The sequence below is a fragment of the Coffea arabica genome, chromosome 6e, assembly GCF_036785885.1.
Source record: "Coffea arabica cultivar ET-39 chromosome 6e, Coffea Arabica ET-39 HiFi, whole genome shotgun sequence".
Taxonomy (NCBI): domain Eukaryota; kingdom Viridiplantae; phylum Streptophyta; class Magnoliopsida; order Gentianales; family Rubiaceae; genus Coffea; species Coffea arabica.
In genome coordinates this window covers 2772151-2785934 of record NC_092321.1, presented here as the reverse complement: position 1 = coordinate 2785934, position 13784 = coordinate 2772151, and the positions used below count along the sequence as shown (strand labels likewise).

The 13784-nt window shown below is 35.7% G+C and overlaps 1 protein-coding gene and 1 pseudogene across 10 annotated transcripts; both read left to right on the top strand.

Annotated features, from left to right (window-relative positions):
* Positions 1–1471: 1471 nt before the first annotated feature.
* LOC140009288 (uncharacterized) lies at positions 1472–10532 on the top strand. Of its 10 annotated transcripts, none has more exons than XM_072054409.1 (8): positions 1629–1908; positions 6482–6636; positions 7426–7567; positions 8062–8808; positions 8880–9361; positions 9751–9849; positions 9926–10063; positions 10259–10532. In XM_072054409.1, the coding sequence occupies exons 3-8, from the start codon at positions 7474–7476 to the stop codon at positions 10406–10408; spliced, it is 1710 nt and encodes a 569-aa protein (XP_071910510.1). In that variant the 5' UTR covers positions 1629–1908; positions 6482–6636; positions 7426–7473; the 3' UTR covers positions 10409–10532. The 10 variants fall into 10 exon arrangements, with proteins under 10 accessions (XP_071910511.1, XP_071910510.1, XP_071910507.1 ...); XM_072054406.1 differs by having other exon boundaries at positions 5683–6636; XM_072054408.1 differs by lacking the exon at positions 6482–6636 and adding an exon at positions 3856–4080.
* Positions 10533–12670: 2138 nt separating this feature from the next.
* LOC113697372 (polyubiquitin-like) lies at positions 12671–13753 on the top strand (annotated as a pseudogene).
* The last annotated feature ends 31 nt before the right edge of the window (positions 13754–13784 follow it).

The following is a 13784-nucleotide window of genomic DNA, read 5'->3' as shown; positions in this document are numbered from 1 at the left end:
ATATCAAATAGTTGAGTTGACGAAAATCTCAACAAGCTTACGATTGAGTACTAAATGAAAAGGTATTCTAAACAAATATATATATATATATATATATATAATAATGAAAATTGGTATATATATGTGTGTGTAAAAGTCATATCATATGTGGTAAATATCTACATGAAACAATTATTCAAAATTTTTCACGAGAGTAATGATATTGACACTTCACATTTTGTTATTGGTATTGTAAAATTTGTAAAGGAAATAGATTTAGTAACAAAAGGACTGGAAACTCGTTCCAAACTCACAATTTGAGCATTTCTTTGTTTGCTTTATATTTTACAAAAGTTGGTTATGGAAAAGAATCAAAATTATAAAAAATTACATTTTGGTATACTTTAACTTTTTTGGGTACTGAAAAATCTATAGTCTAAAGACAAAAGCAAATGAGAATATCACAAAGTGATTATCTAAAATCAAAATTTACAATCAATTAGAATGATCAACTAATAATGAACTTATTCAATATTAATGGTGTAAATTATCAGTACATGAAAAATATGATTTATGATGGAATAGTCTAAAATTTAACTCCCTCGCAAAAAGATAGAATATCAACACCCAATTAATGTTTAAGCACAGGCATTGTTTAATAATCAAATTTAGCACTATGAATTCAAAATTTTATATGTTCAAACATATTTGATAACAAAAAATAGAATATCTGAATTAATTAAATAGTACTCAATTTTTATGCAAAACTTACTCCAAAAAATAAATAATAAGTTATTCACTTATCACTTAATACTACATACACTCAAATATATCAATTTTAGCACTTCACAGTCAGTAATTTAATGAATTCATATTTCAGATTTCAGTCTTCAAACTCCAATTTTATTAAACGCACTCTAAATATATGTTTTTTGAATCAGGCCCTTAGTCGATGTAATATATATTTATTGGAGTATATTTACAGGTAGATATTTAGAGAATTTATTATTAGTTTCTTTAATTATTTTATATTTGTCAGTTATTTCTTATTGTGTTAAGAAATTTCTTGATTATTTTACACTAATCCAATTATCAAGAATATCATATGAGTTAAATTCATGAAGAATTTTGTCTCACCTCTAGAGTAAAAAAAAAAACAATTTATTTGAGCTAGACTTCATTGTTTGGAAGCCAAACAATGGATTTTTACAATGGAATTTATGAATAATTATGTCTCACCCAATTATAGTCATTTATAAATTAAAAGAATTATAAAAATCAAAAGTTACCATACAAATTCTAGAATAGTTAACTTGTTGTATAGGATGGAAATGAATTACCGACCATATATATTGATGTACGACGACATTTTCATTTGTAACCGTTTGTTCTTTATTTTATTTTTTTTTTCCTATAAATCTTCTACTCCACAGTGGTTTAAACTTCAATCACACAAAAAAGTAAATGGTATGTACACTTGTTTATAATTTCAAACAAGTACACGTTTTGCACGAATGACATCCCTAGTTTCCACCAATTTGCGTCCGCCCCTGAAAAAGAAACAAAAAGTAACTGATCCCAAATCAATTTCTAGCCAAACGAAACAAAAGCGGCGTGGTTTGCTTTATGTTCGCGTAAGTTTTTCTTTTGCACGTAAGCTAAATAGACGAAAAGAATTTTTATTATTTAGCCCTTTGATAGTTTTTTTCTTGAAGAGAAGGCACCCATGAGGCCTTGTAGTTCATGACCCATCCGCTATATATTTCCACCATCTTCTTCTTGGAGGATTTAGTATATACTTTATATTTCTCTTCTTTCTCGCTATCTCTCGGCGTTTGCGTGTGGGCCATTCTTTATCTATATCAATACGGTTGATCGGCCGCCCTTCTCCAACCGATCATCCACCAATAAAGTTATCTTGTGTTACCGGTAAAATCCTCACCCTGTCTGACCGATGATCACCGGCTGATTATCTATTGATTCATTAATTTGTTATTTATGTGTATTATACTCATATCTGATTATAATTGCTTTATTCAATTTATCTCTATTTATTTTCTGATTTTAGACTTTAGTTTCCTGCATGATCTTTATTTTTGTTTATTTAGTTTTCTAATCGTGATACCATTTTACTTTATGCATGCAGTTTTCGATTTTTTTTCGCTCATTTAGTCAATCAATTATAGTTTTATTTTTTTTTCTTTTATTTTTTTTATTTTTCTCTTCCTTTAGAAAAAGTAAAATTCCGTTCACTTTAGCTGAGGTAATTCCTCGAATATCACCTTTTTTGCCCTTTTAGTTTCACGTACTCATGTTTGATCAAACAGAAACTTGTTGACAACTTCACGATTGTCTTAGTGGTAGTTGCGGCGGCATCAGGATTTTTGTGAGAAACACGATTTGTAGTCGTTGGATGATTTCTTCTTGGTCCCCAACGAGAGAAAGGGTTTGTTATTGATGAGAAATCTGCATACTTTGGGCCCTGATTGGGTCATTTTACAAATTTCTAAGAGTGGGTTCCAATTACAGTAATTAGATTATTCTACTGACTAATAGTCGAATATGTTTTATCCTTGTGAATATAGAATTGGAAGTCCAAAAATTGAAAAAGATAGAACCCATTTATGGTAAAATGGAGTATATTTACCATTTTAAGGTGCATATCATAAAGCGGTAGATTGCTGAAAGTTCTAAATATACTCACAAGTTTGTTAATCAGGTATCTATTTGTACTTTGTTACAAGCACGCAAACTAGTGTACTCAGAAACTTGGATTTTGATGGAGTCTGGCCTAATGTGAAGGACAAAAGATCTGCACATATGTTTTTCTGACAATAGCTTGACTATTATTTATGACCAATAGTAGTTACTAGCTGATTAATGGTGGAGTTGTTTAACAATACATTATTAAACTTGACTTTTCCTTTGCTATATTATTATACTTTATTTTATTTTTCACTTTGCCATATACTGAAAGAGTGATGTTTACATCAAAGTTGTTGAACGTATTTTTCTATCTACTAAATTTTGATTCTCTGGGATGACCAGTTTCTGCACATGATGGTGATCATTCAAGTTACTTTAGATACTGTTGTGCCTAGAAATGCACGTAGTATAAAGACAATTTTTAGCCACAATTATATGTTACTCATGAATAATGTAATTAAATTCTGGGAGTGGCCAACTTTCGGCTTTCTGTGTTGAACTTGGTTCCTGATGATTTTCAACTTGCCAAACTCTTGCCAGTGGGCTTGCTGGTTGTTGTCATAGCTGAATGGCAATAACTGTTTCTTGCTGACCAAATGAAGTTGCTAGTAGAGTTTTACATGTCTTGGTCTTCACGTTTCATATCCTTCTTCACCCAAGCAGTCTAACTATTTTTGACTGGTATCCAAGTTAAAGGATATACTTTTCCTGTCCATGTTGTCATGGGCGAATGCGTGCATTCAAATAGCAAAAGTTTCGGGTTTTGGAAAACGCTGCAAGTAATTGATTTTGAGCATGTTATACTATTCTTTTTTCAAATGGTTGAATTTACATCCTCTCAAATGCTTTTCATCACCTATTGTGGTCTTGTCATTCAAAACTGATGTACCGATCTTATCTAATGGAAAGCAACTGCTAAATAAATTATTTCTATAGTTATTCATTCCTTCTGTAATCCATATCATTTGGGCAGAAGAGTTATGAGCTTGTACCATTTGTGGTCTGTTTACTATTCGTCTGACTGGAATTTTGGATCTCTAATATCTGATTGAATCTTTTGGTGCATGTTATTTTGCCTTAGGGTTTGAGGCAGGTTACTCTTTCCTTAGAAATGGATTTATTTGGATTACCTTGAGAACAACTAGGGTTTAGATTGCTCTTATTATGCAGGCTTTGGATGCTGAACACATTTTTTGAGTGGACATATTGTCTTTCGCCCTAGTTTGTTGAAAATTTGTCTATTAATGACCCTAATAGTTTAAGATTAGGGTTTCTCAAGTTGATTTCTGCTGGAGGGTTTGGGGCGTTGTCGGTTGTTTATGTTCACCTCTTTTGCATTTGAATTGCAAATGAGTTAGTCTGCAGGCATTGGATTGTGGGCAAAATATTGTACAGGTGAGGTATCTAATACTTAGAGCTCTTTTATCTGAGATATTATGCTCTTGTCTCTGATTTTTGTCTTCTATAACCAGCGTCTTCTACATGATAGTTTCTGTGCTTCAACTGTGGTTTGCTTCAGCCCTTGGCAATATATATTTCTTTTTCATTTTTTTCCCAAAAAAAAAACTGTTAAATCTGCCCATCTTGTTTCCCTGGTCAATAACTTAGCATCGCTCCATGAAATTCAGATTTCTTGGTTCTATACATTTAATTGTAGGCAATGCTATGTTTTCAGAAGACCTGGAAATTTAGTAATGACTAGCCATGTTAGGATTTAGTTTTGGTGGTAGATGGATAGATTACTAATCTCTAGAATTTCAATCACAAATGGTGTTGCAGGAACTTTTTCGGTCAATGTGGAAGACTCATGAACAGATTTGTTTATGATATCTGGTGTCCCCTGTCAAGATTGATTAGTATGACCTGCTGCTGTTGCAGTGTCTTATATTTCGGCCTTGAGTTGGGAGAGCAAACTGTAGGGATACTAATAGAATTGGTCATGCTCCTTCACTAATGCGAGACTTTGTTGGATGTACCTTCCAGTTCGATCTAAGGGTTCCCAAATTATCATTTGATTATTGATGCTAAACATGTGGCCTGCTAATTACTTTTGGTTGGGGGCTTTTCTATGAGAGCAGACTGGCATCAGTTCTCCTTATGTTGGTTGATGATGCCAGGTGAGGGTGCGGGTTGATCATAAAACCACTCAAACCTTTCCCATCAATTATAGGATGTTAGTTACTTTTCTTCTCAATGCTCTTGGATGCCGCTGATGGGTGTGCTGATGTTTTTACAATTATTTGGTCAAACTATGGAGAGGGTGGGCCTGGCTCGAGGTTGCCTATGCATTCCCTTGATGATCTTTATCTAAAGTAGCTGAAAAAATTATTGTATTTGGTCTCTCTGAAGAACAGCTCTTCCTCTGATGATTGACAGTTAGCTTTTTCAGCTTCCATTGGTTTGACGGTTCAGAGTTCACTTATCTGAATTTCTTGAGTTAGTGGTTCTTAAGCTGTTAAAAAGCTGGATATACCATTCAAATTACACCCCCTAGCATGTAGGAGAACAATCAAGATTAATAGGGGCATGCTCCATTTTCTTATGCTTTTCATTAGCATGTACAAATCACCACGCTTGAAGCCTTTTATGGAGCAAATTTTCCGTGGTATTCCAATCATATGACACCTTGATATTGCATAGGCGGAAACATTCAAGCCTATCCTAATTGCTTGTTAGGTGGTGTATTTACTGTCAAGCTCTCTCTTGGCGGATGGAATCCTCTTCATGGGATGAAAAGGCTTAGTCATGATGTTACGTTAGCTTGAAAGTTTCCTTTTCCATTTTTGGGGCTTTGTTACTGTGCCCTTATGTGTTTTACCTAGAAATTCTGGAAATTTTTGTAATACTAATTTTTTGTTTGCTGTTGTATTTCAATTTCTTGTAATCTGTTTAGAGCCCTTTGATCTAATAATTTCTTAAGAAGCTACATATGTACTTATTTGCGCTCTCCCATTCTCTTTTTCTCTCTCTGCACTTTCTGGGAAAATTAATTTTTAGGCCATGGATGTGGATATGTAACTTGGCATTAAAGTTGAAGTATTGTTAGAGTTAGAGCAAAATCTGTCATTAGATCACCAAGGTGCAGCTTATTCAGGGGTTATCATTGGATCTGGAAAAACATAATGGCTTAATCAGGTTTCTTTGTAGTGAGGTTCCAGAGGTAATTATCACTGTTTATTTTTTTCTTTAACTTCTTCTTTTGAAACACTCCATAATCTTTCTTTTCTGACAATAGAAATGCTGACAGGAATTGTAGTTGACATCGTTGTAGTGAGGTTCCAAATATCTTCATGTCGAGTGGTAGAGCCAGCTAGAACTGATGTGCTTCAAGTGGGGAAGAATCTCGCACTTCGCACTAGTACCTTGTAGGCTTTTGCAAATGTTGATTCCTAAACGAATTTTCAAGAAACCCAATATCCTGGTTGTCTTGGCAAATACTCCAAGGCCCTAGTTTGATGTATTCTTTCTTTTGTTCAGTCAAATACAGCACTTTTTTCTTTTTGCTTTTTTGGTTGGTGTTTGGAGATCTTCCTTGTATGCCTTAGCAGTTCTACAACCTCTTCTGTTCTAGCTTGTTTCTCTTTCTTTTTTTTTTTTCTGGAGGGTGGGGATGGGGGTGGGGGGTTCGCATATGATCATCCATTGCCCTTTTGGCTGAACAGGTTGGTTGTGTGTGTCTTTTAGATTTAAATGGTGCACATACAATTGCAGCTTTTGGCTTTTAAAAGATCTTTTTTTTTTTTAGGTACATAAGATATTTCATTTTATGTTTTGATGTTTAAAATGTTATGGGCAGGAACTTATTTGACAACTAAGTCAACTTGACTTTTTCTTTGAAAGTCAAATTCAGAAATTCACACATCTTGAGGATAAGGTTCCTAATTTGAGTTTTTGATACTAGTATGGTGTTTGAGTTTCTTTGGCTCATCAATGACAACATAATTGGCTAAGGTATCCGTTGTTTTGTTCTTTTGCATGGTTATTGAATAGACAAGTGAATGATAGTACATTACGTTTTTATTTTTCTGCAAATGTTGCTAAAATGTCAGTGGCACTACAAGATATGCTCTTAGTTTTCTGTGCTTGTGTAGTCAAGGGTCTTTTGTTGGGAGTAGCAGTTATGAAGGCTGTATCACTTAAAGAGGAGGGTGGGACATTAAGCATAAGGGTAGTCTTGACAGTTTGTATTGATTTTACTCGAAAATTTGCTAGAGTTCATTGAGTAGAAAATACATATGTATTTCCCTGCTATCCCATCGACAGAATTGCTTGGACGGGTGCGCATGTACATTGAAAATTAGTTGTCTTTATAGTTCAATTTTCAATTGTCTTCAAGTCATGTGCCATGACAATTTTTATCAGCAGAGTATGATGATGGTATAAGGTTGCTAACATTGCTATGGTTAATATTGAACATTTTAGGAAGTTGAAGCACTGACTAACTTCCTTGACTAAGAAGCTTTTGGACATATCTCCTCTTATTGTATGATGTTTAACATCTTAATCCATCTTCTGAAATTTTTATGGTTTATTTTTTCTGACACGTGTTCAAAGCAAATATAGATTACTGAAGTTTGGAGTTCTGAAACTAATTCTGGCAATGAAAATTAATATGATCCCTGGTTTGGTTTAAGTCAATAGAAATAATCTTAAGCATATCAGAATGCTGCATTTCATGTTCCTTCCAAGTTTAAGAGTTTCTGATCAAGGTGCACTGAAATTGGTTGTGACAACCTGCAGGTATTGGTGAGATCTAAAGCTAAATAGCTTGCAGTTGTTGACGTTGCTATGGGGCATAGACATTTATTCAGTTCTTCCCAAATGTTTGAGAACGAGAATGAACAGGGGTGGAATCATTCTGACCAACCTTACATGCATTTGGGTATTGACATCCTCATTTCCATGGCTTTTGCATGTTTCCTTCCTTTCTGTTCATTGTCTGATTAGGTTATTGATATTTGGATTACATTTTGAGAAACTGGCGACTTATTTTGGTGCATAAGCTGTGAGTAAGACTATGCACTTAATGAGGACATTGACATAGTTTGAGGAACTACAGTTTAGTCATTTTTGTTATGCCAGTCACTTTGTCTCTTTGATGGCAAGGCCTTTTTTTTTGGACGTTTTCTTGATCAACTTCTGAGGACTAAGAAATAAATGTATTATTAACCAAATTTTCATGCAATTCTTATAAAACAAGGCTGTGGCCTTCGATTGGGGAAGGTCATTAGTGTGCATTATGCCAAATGATGGATCTGACACTCGTTCCTTTAGCATTCGCACTAGTAGAGATTATATTTGCAGGGGATTTACATCTTTGGCATATGCAATGCATGCTTCTTTTCTGAATATTCTACTTCTGATCTTGTGTTGCAGCAAGGCCTGGGGCACCTGAAAACAGTGCTCTTCCTTATCCTCCAGATAATATGACTCTTGATGAGGGCCATTTTACTGCACAGTGGAATTCGGCACCCAGGTCAACTCCTGGATACTCTTCCTCTGGTGTCAATGTTGAAATGCCGCATTATCAACCACAGGTTCCAGGTCCATCTCGTGATCCTTTCCTGCATCCATCAGCTGTTGGAAGCCTAAACATGGCCCAAGAAAATTATGCACATCAAGCATCCTCATCCAGCCATGGTGGACAAACGTTTCATGGGGTTGATGGTGGCTTTTTTGAGCTTTCCATGGGCAATGGTAGAGGACCATACAAGCGAAAAAGCCCTGGCATTCCAGCAGTTTGTGAGAGGGGCAACACAAGCCGATATTATGATGCTGGAAGTTCTTCTGATCATTCCTTTCCTGCTGACTCATGGCTGGATAAACAAAGTACTGACCCTCATCATTCACCTTGGGATTTTGCTCCCAGTTATAGAGGCAATGGCCTTTCTATAGGCAGTGAAAGCAGTCTGAGGAATGTGAGAAGTAGACCTGCATTTGACTTGGAGAGCACCCCAGCCCGAAGCCATTTGTCAAGTAACCCTTCCCACCATCCGTTTCCTGGGCAAACCACTGATCATCCTAGCTCTGTGGATTTGCTGGCTCAGAGTTCAAGTGCTCCTTCAAGGGAATGGAATTATACTTTTGCATCATCTGCTTCAAATGGGAGGAATGTTACCTCTGGTAGGTGCTTATTTGATTTCTTTTGTTGTGCTTTCTTCTGTTTCTAAGATTTCTTTGGTTGGAAATTGCAGATACCAATTTCATTTGTCATGAAATAAATCAGTTTGGTGCACTAAATGGTAATCCTGGTGCCTCACTTGAGATTGGGGGATATGTAAATGATTTTTCCTCAAACAGAAACCCTGCGCCTCAAGCTTTGCATGGTACCTCAAGTCAATATTCCAGAGGAGTTCGAAGCAGCTACAGCCACAGGCCTATGCCTACATTCAGGGCTTCTTCAAGCAACATGCAGGTGGCAAGCACAGCTCCATGTGATGAAGGGTTACAGTTGGTTTCAGAGAGTTATGCCTCCAGACATCCACGGCCATTTTCTACTATAGGAATCCGAAATGGTGATAGGAATGGCCGAAGCAGGATACCGAGTGATAGATACAGATCATTTTCTGATCATGCTGGTTTTCATGAGCGACCAACACCTGAGGTTTGTGGACAGTTTTTCTACAACTTAGATTCTTACCTACATACGGTTCAGGGGTCAGACGGGATTCTCCAGGTTATCTCTATTTGTCTCAGTTACAACACCCATCCTCCCCCATCAACACACCCCCCCCCCCCCCCCCAACCAAAAAAACCAAAAAAAAAAAAGAAAAAAAGAAAACTGTGCACCCAAAGGATGAGAGAAGTAAAAAGACTTCGGGCAGGTTCTCTCTGCACAAGAAAGGAAATGATAAAAGAGTGAAAGAAATCCAAATCACGGGAAAGGTGATGAATGTGAATCACAGAAAAGGATGTATCTGTTTATTTGTTGAAGCAGATAAAGCTGAAGAGAAGTAGGGATCTATGGTCCCACAACTGATTCTTGAAAATTCTCTCTTAAAATTTATTTGCTTATTTAAGTCCCAAATACTTTTGTTTTCTCAAAAATATTGGTGCCTTGTTCAGGGTCTCATGAGTATGGATCGATCTGCTATTTATGGTTCTAGAAGTCTTTTTGATCACCACAGAGACATGAGACTTGACATAGACAATATGAGCTATGAGGTAGCAAATCTATTGCCTTGACTCTTGTTATATCTTCTCTAGCAATGTACAACTACTGATGTCCTGGCACAAATAGGAACTTCTTGCGCTTGGGGAGAGGATTGGGACTGTATGCACTGGCCTGTCGGAGGATTCACTTTTTAAGTGTCTCACAGAGTCGATATATTGTTCATCAGATCAACTGCAAGAGGAAGGAACATGTGTTATCTGCCTGGTGAGAACTTTTATCTGATTCTTGCTGAATCTTGAGTTAGGACCACATGGTATTTCATTTGTCATAATAATATATGCATATCCAGAGCTCAGAACCCTGGCACTAGCAGAGATTGATTTCCTACATTGTGTTCATTCTATATATGAAATTTTAATCTTTCAAATGCGGTCATTATTCTGTATGTTGTGTTGACAGGAAGAGTACAAGAACATGGATAACGTGGGGACTCTGAGATCCTGTGGCCATGATTTCCATGTCGGTTGCATCAGAAAGTGGTTATCTATTAAAAACTCATGTCCAATCTGCAAAGCTTCTGCCTTGGCTGACAATATGAAGGAGGAATAACCTTATTCGTATTCCAGTAAATTACTGTTTTAAATTTGTGTACATATGTATTTAATGTGCCCCTCAAATGGATGAAATGGCATAATTACAGAGAACTTGTAATGCAAATCCTCGTTCATTCCAATCCATCTTTCATTTGTTTTCTTTATGAAAAATCCCCTGCAATAGTTTACCTAGATGAAGAGAATGAAGCGGGAAGGAGGATAGGCACTCTCATTGACCAAGAGCTTCATTCCAGCTCAGAAATGAATTAATCAATGTCCTTGGCTTTTCCATCTTTAATTTTATGGCCCGACTTTACCGCAGCACCTTTTATGAATCTTGAAGTCAGATTCTTATTGCTGACTTTTGCTGCTCAGGAAGGTAACTCTGTGCATACTTGAGGAGAGCATTGAGGAACTGGAACCGTTCCAAATTGCCTGCATTGGCGATTTGATTACATATGGATACCTGTGTTAGTATGCACAACTGCATGCTTTTTGCTTTCTTGCAAATTTAAGCTCGGGGTTTTATTTATTTTATAGTTTGGCTCATTTAACTATAAAAAAGAGCAAGTAGAAATGTCAGTAGGTTAGCATATGATTAAATCTAAAAGTGATAAATTTGAGAATGTGTGTTCGCCAAAAAGAGTAGTATTTGGGTAGAGAAGTGAAAAAGTATTCCATAGAAGTTTTTCTTTTTGTAACTTATAGTAGCCCATTCCTTTCAACTTTTTGTGACTTATATTAACCCATTTCAGAAGATATGATTTAAAAATTTATTTTGGGAGGGATAAAATATTTCAATTTCATAATTACCCTTTTCTTGTGGACCTTCACTTTTCATAGCACACCAAGTTAAATCCTTAAGAATTATAACATGTTGAAGATGGTAAAAGACCTTTTGCAATTTTTGAAATCATCTGTCTAGACAAGAAATTTAAAAGAGAAAATTATTATAATTAGAACAAAAATAATATTTTGTACGTTGAAAGTACCTCAATTAAGTTTCTAAATATATCGTTAATAAATTATTTTTCTCTTGTTTTCAAGCCATCACTTTGGACAAAATGTTAGAACATCAAAAAAATTATAAATTCATCCAAAAAAACTTTGTAATAAAGAAAGTTGCTTTATATTTTTGAAAACACCTCAAATGAGTTTGTAAATAAAAGTTTAGACATTGTGTATGTTTTTTATTTTCAGGCCATTGGTTATATAAAAAATTTAGAAACTTCAAAATTCTTAAATTTATAAAAACTCCTAAAATTAACGAAAACACTTTACAGTGAACAACATAAAAAAAATAGCTTGAAGCACCTTAAATATACTCTTAGATAGTAATCTTTTATACGTCAAAAACACCTACTTATATAATCTATTATGTTAGAACTATATTTTCACACTATTTATCTTTATTTTTAGGTTTGTAGTAAATATGTGTTCACATTTAGAAAAAATAGTAGGATAACACAAGGGCAATTTTGGTATGAAAATATTTCCTCTTCAAATATGAGTTTCATAATAAGATTTTTGAAATGAGTAGATAATGCTACAAATAGTTGAAAATAAAGGAGGTGGGCGAGATTTCCCAAAATTCACAGGTATCAAGCAATATTGCTACAAATTCTAGGGAAGGTTTTTGAAATTATCCCAAATTGAAAAAAAAATGAAATACCGTAAAGTGTGAAAATTATCTCAGGAAGCTTGTGAAAATTTTTTAAAATACTTATTTTATCTTTAAAAATATTTTGAACAAATATTTAACAATTTTTATATCCAAATCATTCCACTAATTCTCAACACTCTAAAAAACAACATAACAATCTCTTCCTTTCTCTTCTCTTCTCTCATAACTTAAGTTTCCCTTATCTTTTCTATCCTAAACTCCCAAACTAAGCCTAAAGGAAATTTAAAAACCTGAACCTATTCGGACCCAGGTCATTAGCGACCCGAAGGCGGTAACTGGTGCCTTATATATCGTCATATCATCCGAACACATGGATTCATTATCAAAAGTAAGCAACTTTGGTGTAGTTGTTGAATCTTTCATTTGATCATAATCTGTTTGGCACTTGAATTTTTTTTCAAGTTTACCTGCTACAAGTTTTTTAAAAATTTTAATTATAATAATTTCAAAAAAAAATTAAATTTTTTAAATTATACATTTTAAAATATTTAAAAATTTAAACACTTTAAAATTTTTTAAAAAACTTTTACAATAAGTTACAGTAAAGTTGTTTTAGACAAACATAAAAAAAACTCACTTGCCAAATGGACATGTTTTTTGAGAAAGACGATGATAACTCTAACTGGCAAGACGATATTTGTGAAAACCCTAACGGGCAAGACGATAACTCTCGAGGTCGAGAGTTCTGATACGATGGATAACGTCAAAGCGAAGATCCAAGACGGCAATGCCTCATATTCGCCGGCAAGCAACTCGGGGACGGCCGCACCCTCGCGGACTACAACATCCAGAAGGAGTCCACCGTCGGCCTTGTCCTCCGCCTTTGCGGTGGTTTGCAGATCTTCGTTACAACCCTAACCGGCAAGACTATTACCTTGGAGGTTGAGAGCTCCGACACGATCGATAACGTTAAGGCCAAGATCCAAGATAAGGAGGGGATTCCACTGATCAGCAGCGATTGATCCAAGATAAGGAGGGGATTCCACTGATCAGCAGCGATTGATCTTCGCCGGCAAGCAACTCGAAAACGGCAGAACTCTTGCTGAGTACAACATCCAAAAGGAGTCCACTCTTCACCTTGTCTTGAGACTCCGTGGCGGAATTCATATCTTTGTGAAAACCCTGGCTGGGAAGACCATGGCGTTGGAGGTTGAGAGTTCGGACACAATTGACAACGTCAAAGCAAAGTTTCAGGATGAGAAGGGAATTCCCCCAGATCAGCAGCGTTTGATTTTTGCTGGAAAGCAGCTGGAGGATGGCAGAACCTTAGCGGATTACAACATTCAAAAGGAGTCGATACTCCATCTGGTGTTGAGGCTTCGTGGTGGGATGCAGATCTTTGTGAAGACGCTCACGGGAAAGACTATCATTCTGGAAGTGAAAGAGCTTGGACACGATTGATAACGTTAAAGCCAAGATTCAAGACAAGGAAGGGATTCCACCCAACCAGCAGAGATTGATTTTCGCTGGGAAGCAGCTTGAGGATGGGCGCACTCTTGCTGATTACAATATTCCGGATGAGTCCACCTTCTACCTTGTCCTTTGGCTCACGGGCGGTGTCTTCTAGATAAATCTTTGTATTGGTTGTCTGGACGCTGTTTTAATGGTGAAACAAAAAACTATGTGTTCAATGTTCGTTTAACGATTTAAATTAAAGTCCATGTCTATTATCTCGTACGTTGTCTCTAGTTTTTCAAATTTTTCTAAT

Coding starts and splice junctions, on each gene's coding strand:
- LOC140009288 (XM_072054410.1), top strand. CDS start 7,474: ATGGGGCATAGACATTTATTCAGTTCTTCCCAAATGTTTGAGAACGAG. Junction 7,568..8,061: donor CCAACCTTACATGCATTTGG/GTATTGACATCC, acceptor CTTGTGTTGCAG/CAAGGCCTGGGGCACCTGAA. Junction 8,809..8,879: donor TGGGAGGAATGTTACCTCTG/GTAGGTGCTTAT, acceptor TGGAAATTGCAG/ATACCAATTTCATTTGTCAT.